Genomic DNA, 25,079 nt, shown 5'->3' with positions numbered 1-25,079 from the left:
ATAATTTTTAAAAAGAAATGAAAAATCATACTTATTGAAAAAAAGATTCCTTTATAACAAGCACTACAATAATATCAGAGTCTTTTGAAAGAACTAAATTATATAGAAATTCGTAGAAGCAGGATTGAAAGGAAAAGATAGATGTGAGTTTATAGTCCAGTCTAGCAAGTCTGAAATGTTTTGGTCTTGGTTCCTGTTATGGCTTGTATCTAGATGTCCCCCAAAGCTTAATGCATTGGTGGCGCTTTGGGAGGTGGCTGGATCATGGTGTATGATCCTGGGATTAAGGAAGTGTGGTACTAAGCAGTCCACTGATTGCATTTAGCATTGTTCTGGGCTTGGTTGAATAGATTTACTGAAAACTGAAGCCCCACCTTCGGTGTAGATGGCATCACCCTCGTTGGGCAAAAAGGCAAAGGCAGTCTTGCTGCTTCCTGTTTGGCTGCTTTCTGCCTGTGCTGCCATGAACTGTTTCTCCTCTGCCATGCTGCTCTGCCTTGAGTTAACTGAGTGTGGACTGAAACCTCTACAAACTGGAGGCCAAAATAAACCCTTTTTCCTTTAACTTGTGGGTGTCAGGTATTTTGTCTCAACGACAAGAAAAGTAACTGAGACAGTTGCCTTATACTCTTAAAAATTACAAAGAGATTTTGTTGTTGTATGGTTTTACCTAGTGATATCTGTATTAGAGATTAAAACTGGCCAGGCATGGTGGTACACACCTGTACTATCAGCTATTCAGGAGGCTGAGGCAAGAGAATCACAAGTTCAAGTACAATCTGGAGTACTTAGCAACACTTTGCCACAAGATACAAAATAAAAAAGGTGGGGGGATTAGCTCAGTGGTAGGGTGTCCCTGAGTTTGATTCTCAGCACTCCCTCAACACCAGAAACAAAAAATAAATTATGCCTGAAAATATTATCAGGCAGCTGAGCCAGGAGATTACATGTTTGATGTTGGCTTGGTCTATATAGTGCAATGCTATCTTAAAACAAAAACAAAAAATTGAAAGTAGGTTTAAAGTCTCATTAACCATTTATAAATAAAAATCTAATGCATGTTTTAACTTTTTGAAAAAGAACTATTTTTCTAAAAATATTTATTAGTTAGGAAAGTGTCATAATTTTTGCAAATATCTTCAATGTCTGACTTAACAGAAGAAAGCTGGGTTCACACATGCTTTTATAGTCTGTCTGATATGTCATTTATCAGGCAGATTCTAGACTGTGTATGATGATGAAGGAATGAGAGTGTGATATTACATGATATTTTAGGATTATAAAAACAGGTGTCTTTGGCCTTGAATACCTTAAAAGGATCTTGAGAAGCCCCACACTTAAGAGAACTGCTGCCCTAGAGCACTCCCTTCCTCTTACGTACAAAGACACTGCATCTCAGGCAAAGTGAAACATTCAGAATGACCTGGCCTGTTGATGTTGGGATACAGATCTTAGATGTTTTGTCTCACTCCTCTTAGGTTAGGGTTTCACTCAGAAATCTGGGAAATATATAGCATACTGACCTGGCCTGTAGATACAGATTGTTACAATATACTGCCAGTTCTCTTAAAATAAAAAAAGGAAAATCAACAAACATGATACATTCTGTAACAAGCAATGGTTTAAATGTGCATTATGATATCTGAAGTAGGACCTCCATTTGAACTGAAACACTACAGCAAATCCTACTGACCCTACCCTGCATAAACTGCAATGACAAACCACACAGTAAACATCCCAGATAAATACGGAAAGCAGATTAACCACAGTGTCTCTATTGATTATGTATTTTGTGGTTGAAATGCAATTTAATTACACATTCTAGAAAGCTTTTCCTGAGGTGGTGGGTATATTAAGAAAATACAAGTAAAACAAAAATCACATGGAACTTTTTTGATAAAATGGAGTTGTTCTGAAATGTAGATATTTTTCATTCTCTAACTTGACCTTATTTTTGTCTTGTTGTTGTTTTTTTTAATCAAAGAACCTTCTTGGTGATGTAGAGGTGATTTCCTTTGTATCCTACCAGATGGTTCAGATCTTCTTTAAATGGATCATAGCCTTGCTCCTTCAAACCACGCAGTGCCCAGAAAAGCTGGTCTAGTGGAGGGAATTCTTCCCATGGGACCCACTCCCAGCCTAGAAAAGAAAGAGGCCAAATCCATACGTTTAGCTGGCAAAAAACAGGGGTATTTATTTTGATAAGCTCACCTATACTTAGAAAAAAGTAACTAAGTTTAAGTGATTTGTTACTAATAAACTCCAACAGTGATGCTTTGCAAGAACTTAGTTATACAAATATAATTTGAATTTAGAATGAAGATTTTAAGGAAAGAATAGTGATGATATAAAACACTGTGTTATTTGGATAGGAAATTTGGTATTATTCAATGTTCATTTAAATAATTATTTAAATATTTGTCTAAAAATGCAAAGAACTTTGCATACTATAGGCTGTATTTCATAAAAATAAACTAGTTTCTTTACCTATAAAATAGATTACAAAATTTCCAAGGTATCCTCCATATCTTAAAAAATGGAAGCTAAACAGAGAAACAAATATTATGACTTGATTTATTTTATGGTACTGTACTATGCCATATTGGTTGGATTAGATTTTTGTGGTATTGGAGACTGAATACAGGTCCTTTGTACTGAAGTATATCCCCAGAACTTTTTTTATTTTGTATTTTTGAGACAGGGTCTTGCTACCTTACTACATGACTTAGGCTGGGCTTAAACTTGCAATCCTCGTGCCTCAGCTTCCCAGAGTATACGGATTACAGGTATGGGACACCTGGAAGGTGTGCCTTGGTATATTTTAGATAGAAGACAAAGAAGGAGCTCATTAAACAAAATCTATTGAAGCAAGAAAGATTTAATGATGCATATCTATTGTAAATATACATGAAATCCAAGAAAAACTTTTGTTTTATTTGATAATTTAAGTGCAGATAACATAGAAGCACAGATGCTAGGGCTGAGGGTACAGCTAGTGCTAGAGCGCTTGGCTAGCATGTACAAGGTGCTAGGTTTGAGCACTGCAAAATAAAGTGCCGAAAGCACAGATGCTCACGATTGGTGAATATATCATTATTATATGTAATTATATTAAGTCATATATTCTATGTTCTAAATGAGTTTCTTGTCTTTCTTCTTTTTTTTTGTTTTGTTTTTTTGAGACAGGGTCTTGCTATGTAGTTCAGACTGGCCTTGAACTTGCAATGATCTTACTGCCTCAGCCTCCCAAGTGCTGGGATTACAGGTGTGCACCACCGCACCTGGTTTAAAAAAGTTTCTTTAGGATTACATATTTTACCTTAGTATAAGTACCACTTCTCTCACTAAGTATTCTCTGCCTATAAAATACAGGTACATATTTTCACTCTGAGAAAACAAGGGAAAAAGGGAAGACAAGAAATTGAGTAAGTACAGGAAAGGCTGATCCGTAACTGTGATGATACACAAATGAGGCAGTGGAGGAAGAGAGGAGGAGGAGGAGGAGTGGGAGAAAAGGGAGGAGGCAGGCAGATGCTAACAATGTACTGCAAGAGGCTGACTTAACCAAGTGCCCCGAGAGTGGTCTGTGGAAGGGTATCCCTGTCTCCTAAAAATGAGATGTCTGGACGATCCCCTTAGTCACAGTCAGAAACCAGGAGGACAGGTGCAGTGAACAGTAAATGGAAGCAGGCTCTCCAGGTCTCGGCCCTGAGGAACACGGCACGGAGCCTGTCACTACACAAAGGAAGACCAACTGCTCAGTCCGGTGTGACCAGAGTGTGTCTCCAAAGGCTCACTTGCCAGAGGCTTGGTCCCCTGAGCGCTGAGGTGGAAATTAAGAGGTGGGGCCTGGACAGACTGATTAGGTCTTAAAGTACTGAACAAGTATTGTTGATTGACAAAATTCTTCCACACTGGAGAAAAAGGCAATGTTTAGGGGCAGAGGACCAGCTCATGAGACCACTTGGATAGAGTGGCACATGGCAAAGAATATACATATTCAAAAATTTTGATAGTTTCACTTTATTTCCTTTTCTCAATTTTATGAGAATCTGAGGAAAAAGAATAACTTGTAAAGCCTTCAAACAATATTATTGTCATTCAGAGTAGTTATTTCAACATGGAGGTAACAGACAACTGTTTTGTCAGCATGCTCATTCTCCATAAAATGGAGGCTTTCTTTCTCCCTTACGGGTGAGAAAACTGAGAAAAATATATGAAATGTTTTTCTTAAAGTCAAAACCTTAAAAAAATAAACACTAACAAAATGAAGATTTACCAAGCATTTACTGTATTTACTAGGTTCTTATACATATGTATGAACTCATTTAATCCTTCCCAGAACCCATCTGAGGTGGTTACTATGATTACAGGTGAGAAAAGAGGCCCGGATGTTAAAAAACTTGCCCCAGGCCACAACGTACAAAATGGAATGACCAGGACACAAAGCTAAGTAGTCTGGTTTTTCAAGTTCCTCAGGATTTGAAGATATTTACATATCTATATCAGTCTTTGTGCGGATTTCGGGCATAAAACCTTACACTTCGGTGGCTTACAGACAACAAAAAATTTTCTGAGTTCTGGAGGCTGAAAATCCAGGACCAAGACACAGGCCAAATCAGTATCTGCTCCTAGCCCATTTCCTGTTTCATAGGCAGCCATTTTCTCTCTTCCCTGGATATGGAGGAAGGGGTGAAGGTCTCTCTGGAGTCTCTTTTGTAAGGAAACTAATCCTATTCTTGAGGACAAAGGCCTCATGATGTGATTGCATCCCACTGGCCCCATCTCTTGTTACCATCACCTTGGGGGTTAGGACTTCAATGTATAAATTTGGGGAGCACATAAATATGAAGAGAATCTAGTTCTTTTCATGTGGTAACATATGTAATGCTGCTTCTGACACCATAGTAACAAAAAAGCATTATTATATAAAGTTCTCTTACTTTCATTTTTTTCAGGCTCAACATTCTTTGGCTCTGAATCATGAGTCAAATCTACTTCTCCTTTCATTAATATAGTGACATAATGATAATTCTCTTTCTCAACGAAAGAATTTACCACTGAGGCAAAGCGGACATTTTTCAGGTGAAGAGCTGCTTCTTCCCAGGTTTCCCTTTGAGCACATTCTTCCCAGGTCTCACTGGAAAATGGAAACATATCGTTGTTTTCAATTCTATTAATACAATTTTTTGCTATGAAAGTCTTGCTTATAAATTTATAATGCAAAGCAAAAACAGCTAAAATTAGTGTATACTTTAAAACAATAAATTAACAACCCTACCTTTGACATTCTGTATATCCTGTATCTATCCTATATCTAGTTCCCAAAGGAACTACATATTGAGCAAAAAAATACCCTTTAGCCAATTTAGCACTAATTCACAAGCTTGAGCAATGAGGGAGCAGCTTAGCACATTAACTAAGAACACAGGTTTTGCAGCCAAGTAGGCCTAGGCCGGAGTTTGAAGTCTATTACTTTCTATCTTCGACAAGTAAAGTGAAATACTACTTTCTAATGGAGTTGCTGTAAATATATCAAAATTACTATGTCTTTTCCAGTAGTCTCAGAATTTTGGTTTAAGCCTCAAAATTGAGAAGAATGAGGCATAAGCCCCTCTAAACTCTCAAGTTTAGGGCAAAAGAGCAAACAGATGCCAGCTGAGCTCCAAGATTTGCTAAAGAAGACCAGGAAGACATTTGATCCTCATCTTGCCCAGGCTATCTAAAAAAGACAGGAGATCTTAGAGAGGGAGGAAAGTTGTGAGTTTCCAGTTCAGTAGAAATGTTTCCTTTCCTCCCTGTGAGGAGCCAGTTCTGCTCCCTTAAGCCACGTGAGAGATTCCCTCCAAGAGAATCAGTAGAGCCTGGATGTGTCCCAGAAGGAGACACTGGTGTGTTGGCCCTACCCGAGACACAAGGAGCCGCAGGAACTCTCAGGCCTACCACAGTGCACCACAGCAGTGGAGACACGCAGCAAGAACTCTCGCATAAATCTGAAATACGTCCCTAGCAGTGTGTTTGCACATGAATACAGAGGCTGGTGCTTATTCCCACCTTGGGAATTTAAAAGGTAGGAGACAGGTGAGAGTAGCCCATAAGAGCTGAGAAAGCAAAAAGGGCAGCAGTGGAAAAGCATCATTTCTTTTTTTTTTTTTTTTTTTTTTTAGTTTTTCTCCGGTACCAGGAACCGAACTCACGACCTTGCGCTTGCCAGGCAGGCGCTTTGTCGCTGAGCTAAATCCCCAGCCCGAAAAGCATCATTTCTAACCCGGCAGGGTGGCGCACGCTGAGAGGCTCAGGTAGGCGATTACAAGTTTGGGTCCAACCCCGGCAATTCAGCAACTTAGCGGGACTGTGTCTCAAAATCTAAAACAATTAAAAAAGGCTGGGATGTAGCTCAGTGCGAAAGCCCTGTATTCAACCCCCTTCTACTGCGTGTTTCCTTTGGGCTAAGTAGATGCTACAGGAGACTGCCGGATCTCAACAGGAAGAAAATGTACAGTCGCATGCTGGAACAAGAACTAGGGCAGGGGACCACAAAAAGTCAGACAGCCACAACAGGGACAGAAATCTTGACGGGACTTCCAACTAACTGACAAATGGACTCCATGAAAGACAGCACCCACTCGGACAGTGGATACACAGAGGACACCAGTGAATGGACAGCAGCTCTTGGTCTCACAAACAGCTTGTCTCCTCTTCCCAACTCACTGGAGAAGGGAGAAGTGTCAGTAACGGCTAAGTGAGGAGGGGCAGGAGGTGGGCAAGAAGCAAAACAATGCCTCTACCTCCTTTCCACATTACAGAGATCAGAAACCGGGGGACTGACGGTTTAAACTGGGCTGGACTTTTAAATGCATGGAGGTGAATTGTGAAGACCAAAATACAATTTATTTTTATAAAATAAGCAATATATAGAAAATACCTTTGAGGGAAAGAGAGGGGAAAGGATGACTCATGTCTGAAGACAATGGAAGGAAAAAGCATGTTCTGTTTGTTTTCCTATCACATTTAGCGCGCTGTACAGTTACGGAAAGGTCAAGCGAAAGGGAACCTGTGAGGAGCATCGTGTGTTTTCAGCACTGCGCAAAAACTGCATTAAAGTTCAGTGCTGGCTATGATCCTTCGAAAACCGGGTCAGCACTTTCTTGTCCTATTTCTAGCCATCGCTCTAGTAATTACAGGTAGTGCTTGGGTTGTGATCTAAGTTTGGCTGACTGTCACGAGCAATAGTACAATATACACGGCTGTGTGTGTGTGCATGTGTGTTATTGTGGACTGACAACCTAACTGTGCTCTACAACTGAGTACACCCCTAGCCCTTTTGATTTTTTTGTTTTCAAACAGGGTTGTCCAGCTGTGGTCCTTCCTGTCCTAGCCTCCCAAGCAGCTGGGGTTACAGATGTGTGGCACTGTGCTCAGCAGCAATCTGATTTTTTCTTAGTATAAAAAAATTTTTAAAAATTTATTAACTAGTGGTTTATCTCATCCGAAAATAATACACTTATTGATGCTTTTATAAATTCTGAAGACCATACAAAAATTCCACATGAAAAGAGCCTATGAGTTACACATTTCAAGGACAAAGTCTGACTGAAAGGCACTGGGATCAAGCCTGACTACCATCGTATAAGAAATACAGGGGGACTGGAGCACAGTAATCACGGGATAAATTCTTCCGGATAAATGACCCACATTCTTCAACAAATAAATGGCATGAGAAAAAGGGACGAAGGAGTACTGTTACATGGAGAGGCAATGAAGGTACGCTCCACCTTTGACCCCAGTGGTACAAAACAGCAAAAAGGCCTTTTAAATAGTCTGGCTAACAGGGAAGACGACAGAACTGTTATGTAGGAAAACAGCACCGTGTTTTTAAAGTCTGTTAGCGGTGCACACGTGAGCATTTAAGGTCCCTGTAACAGGATGTCCCACATCTCCCTTCCCACGGCGTGGAAAGCCAGGCGTGCGCGTGTGCTCCGCGCGAGGCCCGAGCAGGAGCAGGAAAGAGCCCCTCTGAGCGCAGGGCGCGGACGCAGTTTTCTCCATTTCTCTGCACCTTTGAAGCGTTTGGATGGAGCCCTGAAGGACAAAGCACGCGCTGGCGCGGACGCTTTACGCTTTTATCTGTTATTAATCTTAACCTCACTCTCACTTCAGAACCCACTTTTTGGCAAAATCTCGGCTTTCTCCGCTCTTGTGCACCGGCAGATCCTCGCGACCCTCGCAGCTTTCACCCCACGGCTCCGCCGAGGAAGACGCCGAGGCCCAGGGCTGCCCGCTCGTCCGCCGGGCTGAAGTGCAGCGCGGAGGCGGGGAGACGGACGGACAGCTGGATAAACCTGACAACGCGGGCCCGCTCTTGGTTTAGAAGCACCCAGCGGCCTTCTCTCGGTCGTGGGCACTAGGACAAGACAAGGCGACTCCCAGGTGCGAAGCGCACGACCCAAGCAGGTCGCAAGGAGTCTGCCGGCCTCGCACAGCGCCCCCTCCCGGCCGGAGCCTGCGCGGAGGCAAGCGGGCGCTGCGCGGCGCCAGCGCGGCCGGGCGCGCGCGCATACGCACGGCGCAGACGGACACGCGCACGCACGCACAGCGCACCTCCCTCTCGGGCGCATTCGGTTTCCCGGGTAGTGTGGAGATGCTCACCCGAACTCTAGGTGACCTCCAGGAAGTTGGAAGCTGCCGGCCCCAAACGACCCTTTCCGCTTCCCCAGCAGGACGCAACGGGGATGCCTGCAGCTGGTCACCACCACGCCGACCCCGACCCCGGGCCGTTGTCCCCGCGGCTCGGAGCTGGTGGTCATAGCGCGAGCCGGGCGGTCGTAGCGCGAACCGGTCCGCCGCGGCCGGAAGTGACGTCGCCCAGCCGTCCCCGCCGTACCCCCCCGGGCGTCCTCAGCCCCCAGCGAGCGCGCGCAGGCAGTCTCCACCGTGGGTTTCGGGTGGTGGCGCGTCCTTGGCCTTTCCGAAGGACAGCGTGCCTAGAATTGCGTATGGACCAGGAGCACTTACTGTGCATAGTCAGCACTCAGCTGCCCCCTCCGGGGTCCGCCCGCATCGCGCTCCAGGCACTTGCTTTTCTAAACCTCTGTGCACGTTTTTGCCTGTAGTGCTCTACGCGGGGGCGAACTCATTCTCGCTGTGGCTCAAATCAGTGAGGTACTAGGGCAAGGGCAGATCGTGTGGAAACATCCAGTGTAAAAGTGCGATTTAAGATCACTGACAACTTTGGAGGGTAAATAAGAACTGATCAGTAAACTGCTAAGACAAGTTACATATTTGAGGAGCAAACACACTGTTGCAAATATTTGCACGCTGTAACGCAAATAAAAATGAAACACGAAAGGGAAAATCCCAGCTAAAGCCAACACCTGTAGCCAAAATGAATTAAGATCCACAAATGAACAATCTTGGAGGGGAGGACTTACTGTTCAAAAATTTAATGTTTATTTCTTCTAAAGTAATGTGTACATAATTAATCCAAATAATTGAAAGCTGCAATAAAAATTCTACCCTCTAGTCCTGCTGCCAGAGACAGTTTTCTCTCTTTGAACTATTAATTTTGATATTTGCCTATATATTCCTAAGTATATGCTTATTAGAAATCCACTAAAAAATTACTAGACCAATTAGGTGAATTTACTAATGTCATAGGTTTCAAGATTACTATGTAAAGTCAGTTATATATTCTAATAACGAACAATTGGAAATTGGATTTTAAAACCAATGCCCTACTTAATGGCATGGAAAATACACAATAGGGATAAATTTAGCAAAAGATGTGTTCTCAAAGAAAATTTTAAGTAAATTAATACTAATGATTGTGGATCAGAAGACTCAATATTGCTGAGATGGTAATTCCCCATTTGATTTACATAAATTGATTTACATAAATCAATTGATTTACATAAATTCAATGCAATCTCAAAAATATCGGGCTTTTTTTCCCAGTAGAAATTGATGGGCCCAGTCAAAAATTTAAGTGGAAATACAAAGGACTACAATAATCAAAATAATCTTTTAAAAGAAAAAATTTTAGAGGATTCACACCAAAGAAAGGGTCTATCTATTTGATTTTTTTTTTTTTTCTAGTGTGGGGAATCAAACTCAGGACCATGCACTTGCTAGGCAGGCGCTTATGCCACTGTGCTATATCCCCAGTCCAGGTCTACCTATTTCGAAAATTAACTCAAAATAGTGGTTCTGAATAAAAACATCTAACGGTATAAAATTTCTAGAGAAAAGTCTTTTTGACTTGGGTTATGGTTAGGCAGATTTCTTAGATATGACACCAAAAGCATAATCTATAGAAGTTAATAAGTTGGAATCATCAAAATTAAAAATTGATACTGAGAGAAACTGCTGTGGATTGAGTTGTGACCCTACCAAATTCAGGCTTAGATGTGGTCGTGAGTCTTGGGTCCTCTTATCAGGATTAGTGCCCCTAATGAAAAGATCCTCATCCCACCCATGAGGACACAGTGGGAAAGGCTGTGAGATAGGGAGAAAGCCTTTACTGGGAACCAAATCTTTTGGCACATTGATTTTGGATTTACCAGCCTGTTGTTTAAGCCACAAAATTTATAGTATTTTGTTATAGCAGCCTAAATCTAAATATTGATGTTAGCATCCTTGAACGTGCCCAAATGAGTGATGTTTGCCTACTGCTTCTCTTTGAAATGCTGCAGTGTTTTGCTTGTGGTCCGAAGCCTTTAAGCACTACTATTTGGCATCTCCTTTCTTCAGTGGAGCTATTACCTTTCAAACATGACAGATTTGATAAAATACAAGTTAGGTTAATATTGCTTGCCTCCACTCAGTCACCTTTGTATGAATCCTTTTTTTTTCCTGTTTCTTGTTTTTTACTCCAGGTTTTTAAAAAAAGGTTTACAGCTGATGTTCATGAAGAGAATGAGTAAACTGTGCCGTTAATGTGCTGGAAAAGTAGAATTAAGTCTGAAATAATGCCTAATTATAGATGCCAATTATAGATGTAGGACTGCTGTATCATACCTCTGAGAACGTAAAATATCTTGTACCTGCTTTATGATATGTAGAACTGACTGTGCTTTATCAGAGCTATTTTTACTGTTACTTTAGAATGTTTTCTTTTAAGATGATGATTAAGAAGCTAATAAAAAAATGGTGCCAGGCACCACAACAGTAAAAAAAAAAAAAAAAGATGTTATCTAAGAAGCTATAGAATTCAAGAAAATCTTTGCAGAGCACATATCTCATGAAGGAGTCAATATAGAATAGATAAAGAATCCTCAAAACTCACTCATAAAACGGACAAGCTGAAAGAATGTATGTGAATGTGCTGAATAGGTATTTCCCCTGAAGGAACTTCAGGAATTTCATGGCAATTATGCACATGAAAATAAGCTCAACATCATGACTTGCTAGGAAAATGGAAATTTAAACCACACTGAGATCACTGTACGCATGTAGTAGAAGGAATATTACGAAAACACATGCAATTTGGCGACACCAAGTGCTGGTGATGATAAAGTGCTGTTAAGAATTATCGCATATTATTTGTGGGAGTGGAAAGTGGCACAGCCACTTTAGAAAAAGTGCTGTTTCATAAAATGTTAGGTATGTGCTTATCACACAATTCATCAGTCCCGCTTCTAGATACCATCTGAGACATGAAAGCTTATGTTCATAGAAAGATCTGTATGTAACCATTATAGTGGTTTTATTCATAACCATCAAAAACTGCAAACAAGTATTCTTCTACGGATGAATGAATAAATCGACTATAATACAATCATAAGCAGAAAATTACTTAGCAATAGAGAGGGATACTTTTTTTTGTTGTGGTTTTTTTTTTTTTTTGAGACAGGGTTTTGCTATGTAGTTCAGGCTGATCTTGAATTCACTGTGTAGCCCAGGCTGGCCTCGAATTCTTGGCGATCCTCCTGCAGCAGCCTCCTAAGTGCTGGAATTACAGGCATGTGCCACCTTGCCTGGCCAAGGGAGGCAGTTCAGATATCCTCAACATGGATGCCAAGTGAGAGAAGTCAGATATAAAAGGCTGCATGCTGAATGATTCCATTCATATGACATTCTCGAGTATACCACACTCTAGACAAAGAATGCAAATCAGTGTTTCTCTGGGACTGGCGGTACAGGGAAGGGTTGCTACAAAAAGACATGGAGACTTTCTTGGTGAGTGAATGGTTCTGTATGTTGATTACGGTGGTATAACTACGTGCTTGTAACTCATTGAGCTGTATACTTAAAAGGATGAATCTTAGTGTCTGTGTATTCAACCTTACTATAGCTGATAGTTTTCAAAGAGCCAAAATAGAAAAATGAAATGTGTATTTGCAGAAAGGAAAAGGCGAGATGCAGTTCAGCAATGAAGAGCACCAAGGCAATGCGCAACGAAACTGTGCTACTTAATTTCAAAAGCTGTCATCCATGTGGGTGTCTCTGAAGATTACACTTCTGGGAAGGCTAGCATTAGGCTGGGGTAATGAGGAGGCAGGGTTCTTTGCTCACTGGACCCTGGAGGACTTGGGGCCTAGTGACAGACATGGCCACGATCCATCCTATTAAAGAGATTTAATGGGATTTTAGGCTGTTCCTAAAACATAGTAAGAAGTTAGGGGATAAGAAAATGTGGAAGGTGACAGCGTGTGATATTAAGGATAAGTTTCATTTAGTAGTCAGTTTCAAGTTTTCCTTTATTGCACTGCAATTTCATTTTACTATCCCACAGCCTGCACCAAAGTCTAGCTACATGTTACAGCCTGGTGTTAACTGTGCTTTGAAGCACTGGATGTGGATTTACCTTCACATAAAAGAACAAGCAAAAAGGGAGCATCAGCCCAGAGAAGCCTTGAGGTCGAAGAGGAGGTCTTTGATCTCAGTACCCTTGGTACCCAGAACAGCAATCAACCGATGGGTGCTTTATAAATGAACACTTTAGGGAAAGCTACTCCCAGTGTTACAAAAATAATTTCACTGTATTTACACAAACTAGAAAACATGAAACACAGGAGGTTGTGAAGGCAAAAAGGCACCAGGTTGATGTTTATGAATCAGCTAAGAGATATACAAACCAACCCATGTAGATGTTACTTCTGCTGCTTGGAGACTCCACATTCCACATTCCCTCCTGCAGATTCCCAAACAGTGGAACAGGGTGTGGCAGTAACTATTGCAACATTCAAGCCCGACACAGATTCCTGGGACTACATCTCCTTTCTAGTTCACCCACATTTCCTGCTGAAGGGTAGAGAATCCAGATACACAAGCCCTCTTCTGCCCAACTCCAGAACTTTGCCAAGAATGCGTTCTTTTCCTCTCCCCCTCCACAGCATTCACACAGAAATATTATGTTGTCAGTCTGGAAGATGCTGGGGTTCCCATCAAGCCGACTATTTTGTCCTGCTTAATGTAGCCTTATTTTAATGACAGCGTATTTGTTTGATGTGTTTTCCGTATCTCTTCTACTTATCTATTGTCAGGTTTTTACCTAAAACTTACCTGATCTCACTTCACAATTTACAGTAAAGCTGAAAATATTCCTAACAACTGATTATGAATAGATCTTTCTTTATACTCCTGAAAAACACCTAAGAAATGGTTGGAGAATAAGATGAAGTGGTGCCACTAACTGCTTCCTTCAACCATAATGCTTCCTCAGGAGCTGATGTGACAAAGCCCACTGCAGCAGGATCCATTTCTTCGTGCCACCCTGCCCTGGGCAAAGCTGTGCTGACTGCATGTGCTTGGTTCTCCCACTGAAGTCTCTGGTTTGAACTCGCCTACTTTCTGTGTGCTCTTTTCTCCTAGCAGTCTCTATGTTTGACATTTGAAGCTTCATGTACTCAAAACCTGTTTTAAAATTTTATGTAGTACTGGATGGTACCTATTACAGCAAATCACAAATTTAAATCACACTGCCACTCAGGTGTCCAAAGAAACCACGCCCCTCCAATATTCTTCATCACTGGGCTATGTAGAATTAATTAAATGTTCAACATGGTTCTATTTGGACTAATGTAAGAATTTACTCAGTCCCTTTAAATCATGTTCAGTCCGTCTTGTTGAATGTTCAGTCAGCTTTCTTCCCAGTGTGCTGCTTTACCTAAGCTGTCCCGTACCTATGAGGCTTATACTGTGACTCATTCCACACTGTAACTCTTTGGGAAGACAGGGCCCTTGAATTCGTGTGGCCTCAGCATGGTACCAATGGGCCAGCGAGAGAGCAGAAGAGTTCACCCATAGGCACCCTCCCCCACCCTCCTTCTCAGAGACTGTCCAGACTCTCACCCAGGCCATGTTGTCAAGTTGGTTCTGGTACAGACTTTTTTGGGTGATCTCAAACAGTTTTGAATAGGAAGGGTAAAAGGCTGGGAAAGAGCAAAATAATCTTTCTCTGCCTACTTGGTTTTCACTTATCTAATGTATTTTCTTTCTCTAGGATGAAGATCACAAAGAAGAGATACTGACATTTCACACACTTTCCTCTCCACTAACCACTATCCTTAAGGGACAGGAAAGAGAAAGGCTGCCTTCATTCATTCTTTAAAATCTATAGTTTAGCTGGGTATGGTGACTCACACCTGTAATCCCAGCACTCTGAGAGTGTGAGACAGGAGGATAATAATTTCTAGCACAGTCTGGACAATTTAGTGACTTAGCAAGATGCTGAATCAAAATCAAAAAGTGTAGAAATGAAATGTGACTGAAGCAACATTGTATAGCTCAGTGTCAAGGCCCTGGGTTCAATCTCCAGTAACATACACACGTGCAAAGCTATAATTATAGTCTAGAACTAGTCTTTCTTAAAGAAGAGACACTAAGGTCTGATTTTCAAGCATATTGCCTTGCTACACAAACTTATTTTGAATGTTAGAAATTAAGCATTATACTAGTCTTTCTCTTGGTATTTTTTTCTATACCATATGTAAATCCTCCCTCATTAACATATTAGTTGGAGTTAGCTGGTGGTACATTAAAAGTGCCATTAGCCACATTCTTCTCTACCCCTTCCATTGGGGAGGAGAAACAATATAACTTCCCTTCTTCTGAATCTGGGCTATCTATAGCAGTGTTCTTGACTAAGAGGATGCGATAGAAGTTACATATGTGATTTTCCAGGCTAAAACTATAAACAGAGTCACTAAGCAGTAATTTGCCAAGGTTCCAAAAACAACCAACCAACCACAAAAATAAAAAAAATTTTGAAATGCCCAGAAAAATATCCACCTAAACCCATACTAGAGTGTGTGGCAATAATTGATATATTGCTATGGAAATTATCTCATGCCTTATAAGCTCCTAAAATAAAATCAAGGTCACTATGTGACTAGTGATAGTATGAGGAGGAAAAACAAACACTGAAAGTAAGTCTTCAGCTTTGGTTTTGGCTATCTCTTCAAATTAACAGCAAGCACTTATATCAGGTACAATATTCTTGACATGTCAGACCAGTAACGTGTTTTACAACCGGCCAGAGGCAGCTGAAGAAACTCCTTCTTGAATAAGCTAAATGCTTCAACATGAAACATTTTCCTTCCAAGTACTTAAAATGATTGGTGAACATCTAACCAGGCAAAACGAATGATATCCATCACACAAGCAGGCTCATTTACCCAAGCCCCAAAACAAATAGTAGTTATAGTAGCAAAAGAAACAACTACCCCAGTTTTTTTATTCTTTAGGGCCAACTGTGAAAGGGGTCAGCAATTATTAACCACAGCAATGGACAAAGAAGGCAAAATAATGCATGAAGGAATTTTGCTGGATGATCTTTCATCTTTTTCTGTATCAGCCAGAACATTCTAACAGGCTTATTTGGAAATATAAGGTTGTCTTTGATACTTTTGCTGGGATAAAATACCCAACACCTGCAATTTAAAGAAGGAGAGTTTTGTAGAGATTTCAGTTCATAGTTGACTGGCTCCAAAGCAGGGTGATGGCAGCAGGGCACAGCAGAAGAGAAACCACTCCTGGCATGGCAGCAGGAAGCAGAGCTCTATCAAGAAGGGAAGATGAGACTTTGGTAGGCCACGCCCCCAGAGACCTACCTCCTCTGACCAGGGTCCACTTCCCAACATCACGTTTAGCTCCACTGATGAGTATCATGCCCCCATGATCCAGTCACCTCCCCAAAGCCCCACCTATGAGGACATGAGGCTTTTCGGGGACATCTAGATATAAACCATAACCCAAGTACACATATCTTATCTCCTAGGTGCTTCACAGATTTAGAATTCAGACTACCTGAGAGGTCTATAAACCATGTAAGAAAGCTTGCTTTATTTAGCTTGGTGGCAACCAAAAGACTCCATGTTATTAAGGATGTCAGAATTTGAAGCTTCCTATGGACTGGGCATCAGCTCCTCTCTTTCTATGTTTATTCTATCCCCTCCAGTGTTCCAAAGTCCACATTTGTCCTGGGAAGAGCTTCAAGGTAGCCTGAGTAATTGTCCTGCTGTGAGGGCAGGGTGCTTTGGCTGAGCGTATCCTGTGTCCGTTTCATCAGTGCTGTTCAGGAAGACATCTAGGGTCTGTAGCTGCTCATGCTTAGTCCACCGTCTGTGCTCTCATCTCCTAGTGATACCTGCCACTGTTAAGAAGGGGACCTGAGCTATATTAGTTGTCATTGTTCTTAACTCCTGAGACACCCTGGAAGAAGATGTGGGGTTTTGAGTCTCACTATCTTGCGCGTGTTGGTAACTGGCCATGGAGAGACCTACCTCCTCTGACCAGGGTCCACTTCCCAACATCATGTTTAGCTCCACTGATGAGCATCATGCCCCCATGATCCAGTCATCTCGCCAAAGCCCCACCTATGAGGACAGGAGGCTTTTCGGGGACAGACCTTCCTGACATTTTGGGGAATGTGCTGTGCTGGGGTTGATATTCTCCCTCGCCTGTAGAAGCAGTTCTGGCTGTTTCAATTGCAGTCTTTCCTTCTTCTGCTGTTACTGGAGACACATCTGTTGCTGCTGGTTGGAGTTACTGCCAACCATAAAGTCCCTCTGTGGGCTCTGGGGAGCTAAGGGAGGGGGCTGTTTTACTGCAGCACTCTGACTGATTCTACGGTTTATGGCTTTAGCAAAACAAGGGTCAAAGCCTTGGGTCCAACCACAGAGTGGTCTTGTTCTTATGGTTTATATAGTAAATTTCTCCATCCTGAGTCATGGCTTGTTTCCATCCATCAGGAAGAGAACCTGAGGCTGAGGTCATCAAATTCTGCTGCACTGGTGGACCACTGGAGGCCCTAACATTTATCTGACGGAGCATGGCCTTCCCGGGGTCCTACTATGTTGTCTGATCCATGTTATTTAAGAAGTATCTCTGGTCAGAAGATGCCTTGGCTATCTCCCAGCCTCCTGGCAGAGGTGTCATCAGGTATCTGAAAAGAAGACCTTCAAAGATGTTCAGTGGGTATAGCTGCTGGGCCAGAGACGACTGGTGCTGGGTGGTCAGAGACCCAGGAGAAACAGCTTCCAGCTGCAGGGAAGCTGGAGAGGATTGAGCTGGAATACATTGTGCAGTCAGGGCTCCTGCAGTGCCTGCATTTGTGCTCCTGTGGCCTGAAGGAATCGGGCAGATTCTGTGGAGCCTCATGAGCAGGGTCTGAGACATCTTGGCTGTGACAATGTTGAAGAGCACCTCCAGGTTGGTCTCCAGTGTCCCCAGACATGTAGGACCTGGTGGCCGGCAGGGAGCAGGGTGCTGTGGCACTGGCTGGTGCGCTGTGGGGATGGGGGGTGGGGTGATGTGCTCCTTGGGTATTGTTCATATAGCTTCTTTAGTCAAGTGACTTTTCAAATCTTTGATCCACTTTTAAAACTAGGCTTTCTGTCTTCTTAGTTTGGAGTCTTTATATATTCTAGATGCCATTTATCACATTCGTTTTGCAAATATTTTGTCTGTGTGTAGCTTGCATTTTCATTTTCTTAGTAATATCTTTTAAAGAGCAAAACAACAAGAAATAGAAACAAATTGTGTGAGGAAGGATCGCAGGTCATCAAGCAACCAGGATCGCTCCACTGGTCCACATCTATTGCTATATGACCAAATAGTGGGGCAGGAGTAAGGTCAAGCTTGGTTTATGACTGGGTTATGTTTTAAACCCAGAATGCATGATGGTGGCTTTACAGCCTTCTTCAAAGGTGACCCATGAAGACAGTGGTGAGGTCAATTTTCCTAGTGCGCACAGAACTTTAGCTATCAATTTGGGGTGGGAAAGAAAGTATCTCAAAGGTAAAATATAAAGTTTGACTCTATATTGAGATTTGTGGGCAATGGTTAATGGCCTGACACAATGGTCATGACACTAAAAGGGCAAAGACAGGAGGGTTAGAGAAAAGGGAATCTGAGAGCTATTACCCCGACTAAGATACAAAGGAGTGACAGGCTCTAAGGAATGTTTTGATGGGGTCACTGTGGCTGCTGGGAGCAGTGGTGGAGGGAGGGCAGTCAGGAGGAAGTGAACAATGGTGGTAACTTGGGCGGTAGTAGCATTATTGGAGTTATTGAGAAGTGGTTGGATTCTAGATAAAAATCCAATAGAATTTTCTATTGGATTGGATATGCAAGAATGGGACTAGAAAGCAACTAGAAAAATATAGTTGATGTTTACTTTCCTTTTTTTTTTGGTTTTTCTCCTGTACTGGGAACCGAACTCACGATGTTATGCTTGCCAGGTAGGCGCTTTTGCCGCTGAGCTAAATCCCCAGCCCCTGATGTTTACTTTCAGAAGGAGCAGAATTGGGGAGGAAAATCAGGAGATATGTCTTGCATATGATAAGCTTGAACTGCTTAGTTCATGCTTAGACATGTAGTGGAGGTGCTCAGTGGCTGGTGAGTAGCTGTTGAACAGCTAAGTTTGGAGTTCTGAAGAAAGAAGTGTTGAGTTGGAGATATAAATGTGGATATCATGAGCATATTGATGATCTTTAAAACCAAGAGACTAACAAGCTCACCATGGGCATGAGTGCATTTAGAAAAAGGAAATAATCTGAAAAACATACAAAGAAAATAAGACACCAAAAATGTGGAAACAAGACTAGAGGAGTATAGTTTTCCAGAAACCAAGCACAAAAATTGATTATAGAACTAATGATCTGTGTCAAACACTGCTGATACATCCAGTAAAGTGAGAATACAGAAGTGATCACTGAGTTTAGGAATGTAGCAATCAAGAGTAATTTTGATCAAAGTTTCAATGAAATGTAGGGGAGTTAGGAAGACTCTTCTTTTGGTTATTACAATCATAAAGAATTATGACTGTATTGTCACCAGGGAGAGGAATAGTAGGCTTAAAGTGGAGTTGAAGTCTTCAAGGAACAGACATGTATTGATCAGGTTAAAATTAAATTGGTATAACAAAAACACGGAAGTGGCTTAAAGAACAGAGGTTTGTTTCTTTCTTATGTAACAGTCCCAGTGTGAAATGTCTGTTGGAGGCCAGGCCTCAAGATAAAGACAGACTAACTAGACCTGAGATAAGTGGCAACACTGGTCTAAGGTATCTAGATAGGCATCAGTCACCTCAGTGGGTGAGCAGGACCCTTGGACTCATCCCTTCCCAAAAAGTTCTTTGTTCTTTCCTTGTACACTTGCTACATGACTTGCTTCACTATTGGATCAATATTACATAAGTGACTACACTTATAGTCTTATTGGTTGATAATAGCTATAATCCACGTTGTCCCCATGTGGTTGTGCTCTATAAGACTTCCCCTGAGAAGTGGGGTCCTCAGTAACTCACTTTCAGGTCCCCTTCTACCTCTCAAGAGCTGTAATGCTCCCCCTCAATAAATATTTCCTACCCTTAATGTCTACTGTTCCTTAGAATTCATTCTCTGATTTTGGGGAACATGAACTCAACTTATTGGACATCTAGCAGGTTGGGAGTTATAGTATTTCCCTTATAACATGTCTGGAGGTCCTGATATCATTTCCTATATCAGTTTCAGATTCTACAATCCATCAAATTTTTATGAAACTACTACTTAACAAAGAAAAATATCTATAATTATCTTAAAGGCTATTCCCTTCTTTCTCAACTATTTTTTATATACTTTAACTAAAATATATATTACAACAGGTTGTGTACAAACAAATAAGAAGATTTAGCTAGCTTTTATTATCATTCTTTGTAGTAGGCCCTGTGGAGTCTTCAATGAGTTTAAGCAGTATAAAAGGATCTTAAGACCAAAAAGTTTGAGAACTGCTGTTCTAGCTGTTTGGCATTTCTAGTCTACTCACTTGTAACGATTATAACCTTTCCTTATTCGGAGTTCTTAATGCTTACCAGGACCCAAGCCAGAAAGCACTGTTACTATTCATAGAAGATAGTGTGGACACTGGAGCATTTTCCTTAACTTCTATATCCTTCTCTTAAGGTGCTAATGGTTCAGAGATTAGAATTGCTGGTCACTATGCCCTGTAGCCAAAGAGAAACCCTCCTCCACTTTAATGAAGTTAAGTCATAAAATTATCTAGAACTGTCTTATGAAGACTTTTTAGATAAGCTTTCCTAAAACCGGAAGAATTTAAAGAATTTAAAATTTACTTAAAAATTGGGATTTAAGCATAATTTTGATATCCTGTAGTCCAGTGAAAGCATAATTTTGTCCATTTATAAAAATTGAGTTGTTTGCCTAGTCCTAGGTTCTCAATACTTTCTCTTATTTTCTCTTTTTTGATACTGGGAATTGAACTTAGGACCTTGTGCTTGCCAGGCAGGTGCTGTGCCACTGAGCTATATCCCCAGTCCCTCTCTTGTTTTCCCTAAAAGTTTATAGTTTTATGTTTCACTTTTAAGGATGCAATCCACTTTGAGCTGATTTTTTTTCTTTTTCTTTCTTTCTTTTTTTTTTTTTTTGAGACAGGGTCTTGCTATATAGTTCAGGCTGATCTTGAACTTACTATGTAGCCCAGATTGGCCTTGAACTTGCAGCTATCTTTCTGCTTCAACCTCCCAAGTGCTAGGATTCCAGGCGTATGCCACCATGCCCAGCTGTACGTTGAGTTGATTTTTGTACAATATGAGAGGTGCTGATGAAAGTCCAAGTACTTTGATACCATTTGTTTAACAGACTATCTTTTCTGTGTTGAATTGTTTTTGCCCTTTTGTCAAAAAAATCAGTTTGCTTCATTTTTATTCACTTCCATCAAAATATGTGTGTGCTTCTAATAACACGGTCTTGATTATTATAGTTATATTTTAAGTGCTAGATTCAAGTAGATTGTTTCCTCCCACTTGATGCTTTCTTAAAATTGCTTTAGCTATCTATTCCTGTTTCCTTGCCACTATTCTCCACATGCATTTTAGAAAATGATTACCTATGAGTCTAAAAATATCTTGATTGCATCCTGATAAGCATTATGTTAGGGCCAGGGATACAGCTTAGTGGCACAGTGCCTACCTGGCAAGTGTGCGGCCCTGAGTTTGATTCCTGGTACCAAAAAAAAAAAAAAGGGAGAAAATTATGTTAAATCACTTTGGGAAGATTTAATATTTTTGCTATGTTGAGTCTTCTAATATAGGACTGTAGTATAAAAGATGTGATTGGAACCTCTGGTATATGTTTAAATTTTAAAAATTTTATAGTGAGAGACATAGTACTATTACTCCTCCTCAAACTACTCCTCCTTGCTTCAAATGCATTTAGCCCATAACTCTTGTCACTTTTGGAAACAGTTCTGGAAGTCTTCTTGCCTAAGTGCCTTTAGTTGTGCTGTCATGGTTGTCTCTATGCCCTGGATGGCTTCAAACATGCTCCATCCAGGACATGGTCATGTTGACTCTGGGGAAAAGACAAATTGCACAGTGCCACACTGGGTGAACAATGTAGATGACAACACCCTGTAATGTTGTTGAAAGCTTGCACTGGATGGCACTTGGCAGCAGCACTCACCACATTTTTATCACACCTTGTGAAGGCATTCAAGAAAGGACTTGTAGAACTGTTTCAGAAAGTGATTGGGGTAGGTGTTTGAAGCTGGGAGGAATATGTTGACAAGGATTAATGGCAGTGTGTCTTTTATAGTAATAAATTCCTTAATTTGTACATTCATTGTATATTTTGTTCATTCCTTGTAGATATTCCTTTATCTGTTTTGATTTGTATAATCAGTGTTGTGTAATTTTCATCACATAAGCACTGCAAATGCTTATGAGATTTATATTTATTTCATTTTTTGAGCACTTGCAAGTAGCACTGTGTTTTTAACTTATGTTCATCTGTTCAATTGATTTTTATGTATTTTCTTATATCCTGGGACATTGTTGAACTTGGGTGTTCATTCAAGGAGTTCATTGCCATAACCCTTGGGATTTTCTATGTTGACTAGCTTGTCACCTGTAAATAGGACAGTTTAATTGATTCCTTTCCACTCTGTATGCCTTCTAGTTGCTTTCCCTGTCTATTGCACTGAATAAACTTGCTATGCCATATGTTCAGTAAGAGTGCCAAAGTTGGGTGTGCTGTTGCACACCTGTGACCCCAGAATTCTTGGAAAGTTGAGGCCGGAGGATTGGAAGTTGGATCCCAGGATGGGCAACTTAGTGAGATCTTGTTGCTAAATAAAAAGGAATGGGCATCTAGCGCACTGTGAAGACCTTGTTCAGTATCCAGTGTCGCAAAAGAAAAACAAAAACCCAAAACCCAAACCCAAAACCAAAACCAAATGAATATTGAATAAGAATAAACATCCTTGCCTTGTTCCATAAAGTAGAATGCTAGTGCAGTGATAATTGTGAGGATTTTTGTAAACCTTCCTTATCAAGTTGAGGAACTGCCTCTCTAGCCATGTCAAAGAGTTTTTATTACAAATGGGCTTTGAAATATATGAAATGTTTTTCCTAATTTGATTGATATGATAATGTAATTTCTTCTTTGTCTTGTTAATATGATGGATTACATACCTGAAATATTTTTTTCTTTTAAAGAGAGGAAAACAAATTTCAAAACAAGATAATAGGAGGATAACAATGGTTAATACATGGCATATTGTTATCTTTAAATTAGTTACTCAAACTACAAGATATTGGTATTTAATTATTCAAACAATATTAGCACGAACATTTCTTTTCAATGAACTAACAGAAATTAGTATTATAACTATCTTAACTATTAGTATTATAACTATCTTAACTGTGCATGTGTGTTTTTCCCTTCCTTTTTTTCTCCATTCCCCCATCCCAGTTTCTCTTTCCTTTTGAAGTTTCTTCCCATTTTACAGTATCTATTCTATATTTTGAATCTTATTTACTCCTTCAGCTTCTCACACTAGGGAGACAATATAATGTTTACATATGTGCATCTGCTTTATTTGACTTATGAGTATGGTCTTGAGTTGCATCCAGTTGTTGCCAGTTTATCCTTCTTTATGGCTGAGCAGTATTCCATTGAATAAAAAGACCGCACCTTTTTTATCCATTCCTCAGTTGATGGGCATTTGGATTGTTTCCAGTATCTAGCTATTACAAATTGTGCTGCTACAAACATGGGTACATATATATTTTTGTGGTACAATGTTTTTAATTCTTCTGCAAAGATACCCAGGAGGGGAATAGCTGGGTCAGATGGGATCTCCAATCCTAATTTTTTGAGGAATCTGCACACTGATTTCCACAGTGGTTGCATCAGTCTACACTCTCAACAGTGGAGAAGGGTTTCTTTTTCCTCATAGGCCTGCCAGCATTTGTTATTTAGTTGATTTCTTGATGATAACCATTCTTTCTGGGGTGAGATGGAATGTCAGTATTGTTTTAATTTGCATCTCTTGAATGACCGGTGATGTTGAACATTTTTTCATATTTTTATTTGTTAATTTGTAGTTCTTCATCTGAGAAGTGATGCCCAATTTTGGATTGGGTCTTTAAATATAGGAGGTCTGATTTTTTTCAGTTCTTTATATGTTCTTGATTAGTAATCCTTTGTTTGAGGAACAGCTTGCAGACATTTTTTCCCACATTGTGGGTTGTCTCTTCACTCTGTTGGTGGTTTTTCTGCTGTGCAAAAGGTTTTTAATAAGATGAGTTCCCAGCTGTTGATTCTTTATGGTGGTTCCTGTATGATTGGGGTTTTATTCGTGAAGTCTTTGCCTACAACCATGTCTAGAGTTTTACTTTTTCTGTCTTCCAGCAGATTTAATATTTCTGTTTTAATATTTAGATCCTTGATCAATTTCAAATTTAGTTTAGTGTGTAGCAAAATATGTGGGTCAAGTTTTAACCTTCAGCATGTGCACAGCCTATTTTTCCAGCACCACTTTTTTAAAGAGACTATCTTCCCGTGAATGTGTTCAGCACCTTTCTCAAAGATACGGTCGATAGGTACATTTGGAGTTATTTCTGCATCTTACAATCTATTCCACTGATCTTTGGGTCTGCTTTTTTTCCCCAGTACCACATTTTTTTTTTTTTTGAATCACAGTAGCTTTATAGTATAATTTCAAGTCAGGGATTGTGATGCACCCTGCCTTGTTTTTGCTGCCCAGAAATGCCTTGGCTATTCTAGGTCTCTTCTGGTTCCAGATGAATTTTAGGATTGTTTACTCTAATTCTGTGAGATATGCTATTGGAATTTTGATTGGAATTGCAATAAATCAATATAACAGTTTTTTTTTTTTATATTTTTGAGACAGGGTTTTATTGTGTAGTGCAGGCCGGCCTTGAGCTCACTTTGTACCCAGGTTGGTCTTCAATTTGCAGCGATCCTCCTGCATCAGCCTCCTGAGTACTGGGATTATAAGCATGCACCACTATGGTCGGCTGTATAACAGTTTTGGAAATATGGCCATTTTCACTATATTTGTTCTTCCCACCCAAGAGTAAGGGATATATTTCCATTTTCTGATATCCTGTTCTATCATTTTGTTCTATAAGTCCCAGGATGCTGTATTGTCATTATCATTTAATTGTAGAAACTGTCTAATTTCTTGTTTAATTTTACCTGTGACCCATTGGTTGTTCAGGAGGGTGCTATTTAATTTCTATGTGTTTATGAAATTCTTGTGGTTTCTTTTGCCATTGATTTCCAATTACATTGCACTATGGTCTAATGATATGTATGGGATAATTTCAA

At 40.5% G+C, this 25,079-nt stretch overlaps 1 protein-coding gene and 1 pseudogene across 1 annotated transcript; both read right to left on the bottom strand.

The window, feature by feature from the left end:
• Window positions 1–1,769: 1,769 nt before the first annotated feature.
• Nudt15 (nudix (nucleoside diphosphate linked moiety X)-type motif 15) lies at window positions 1,770–9,354 on the bottom strand. Its single transcript, XM_005387551.2, has 3 exons — window positions 8,650–9,354; window positions 4,944–5,140; window positions 1,770–2,139 (listed from the first exon to the last, which is right to left on the bottom strand). Exons 1-3 carry the CDS (start codon window positions 8,805–8,807, stop codon window positions 1,979–1,981), a joined length of 516 nt encoding a protein of 171 aa, XP_005387608.1. The 5' UTR covers window positions 8,808–9,354; the 3' UTR covers window positions 1,770–1,978.
• A 3,120-nt stretch (window positions 9,355–12,474) lies between these two features.
• On the bottom strand, window positions 12,475–18,971 carry LOC102011352 (annotated as a pseudogene).
• Window positions 18,972–25,079: the final 6,108 nt, after the last annotated feature.

Source organism: Chinchilla lanigera, unplaced genomic scaffold, assembly GCF_000276665.1.
Source record: "Chinchilla lanigera isolate Chin_1 unplaced genomic scaffold, ChiLan1.0 scaffold00030, whole genome shotgun sequence".
Classification (NCBI taxonomy): Eukaryota; Metazoa; Chordata; class Mammalia; order Rodentia; family Chinchillidae; genus Chinchilla; species Chinchilla lanigera.
Note: the sequence above shows the minus strand (reverse complement) of the source record. Positions and strands in the feature narration are given on the sequence as shown.

What these genes read in the sequence shown, in the direction of transcription:
- Nudt15 (XM_005387551.2), bottom strand. Translation starts at nt 8,807, where the DNA reads ATGACCACCAGCTCCGAGCCGCGGGGACAACGGCCCGGGGTCGGGGTC. An exon ending in GGAGGTCACCTAGAGTTCGG is followed by an intron (nt 5,141 to 8,649) that starts GTGAGCATCTCC and finishes TCCATTTTCCAG; the next exon opens with TGAGACCTGGGAAGAATGTG. An exon ending in TGAGCCTGAAAAAAATGAAA is followed by an intron (nt 2,140 to 4,943) that starts GTAAGAGAACTT and finishes TTTCTTTTCTAG; the next exon opens with GCTGGGAGTGGGTCCCATGG.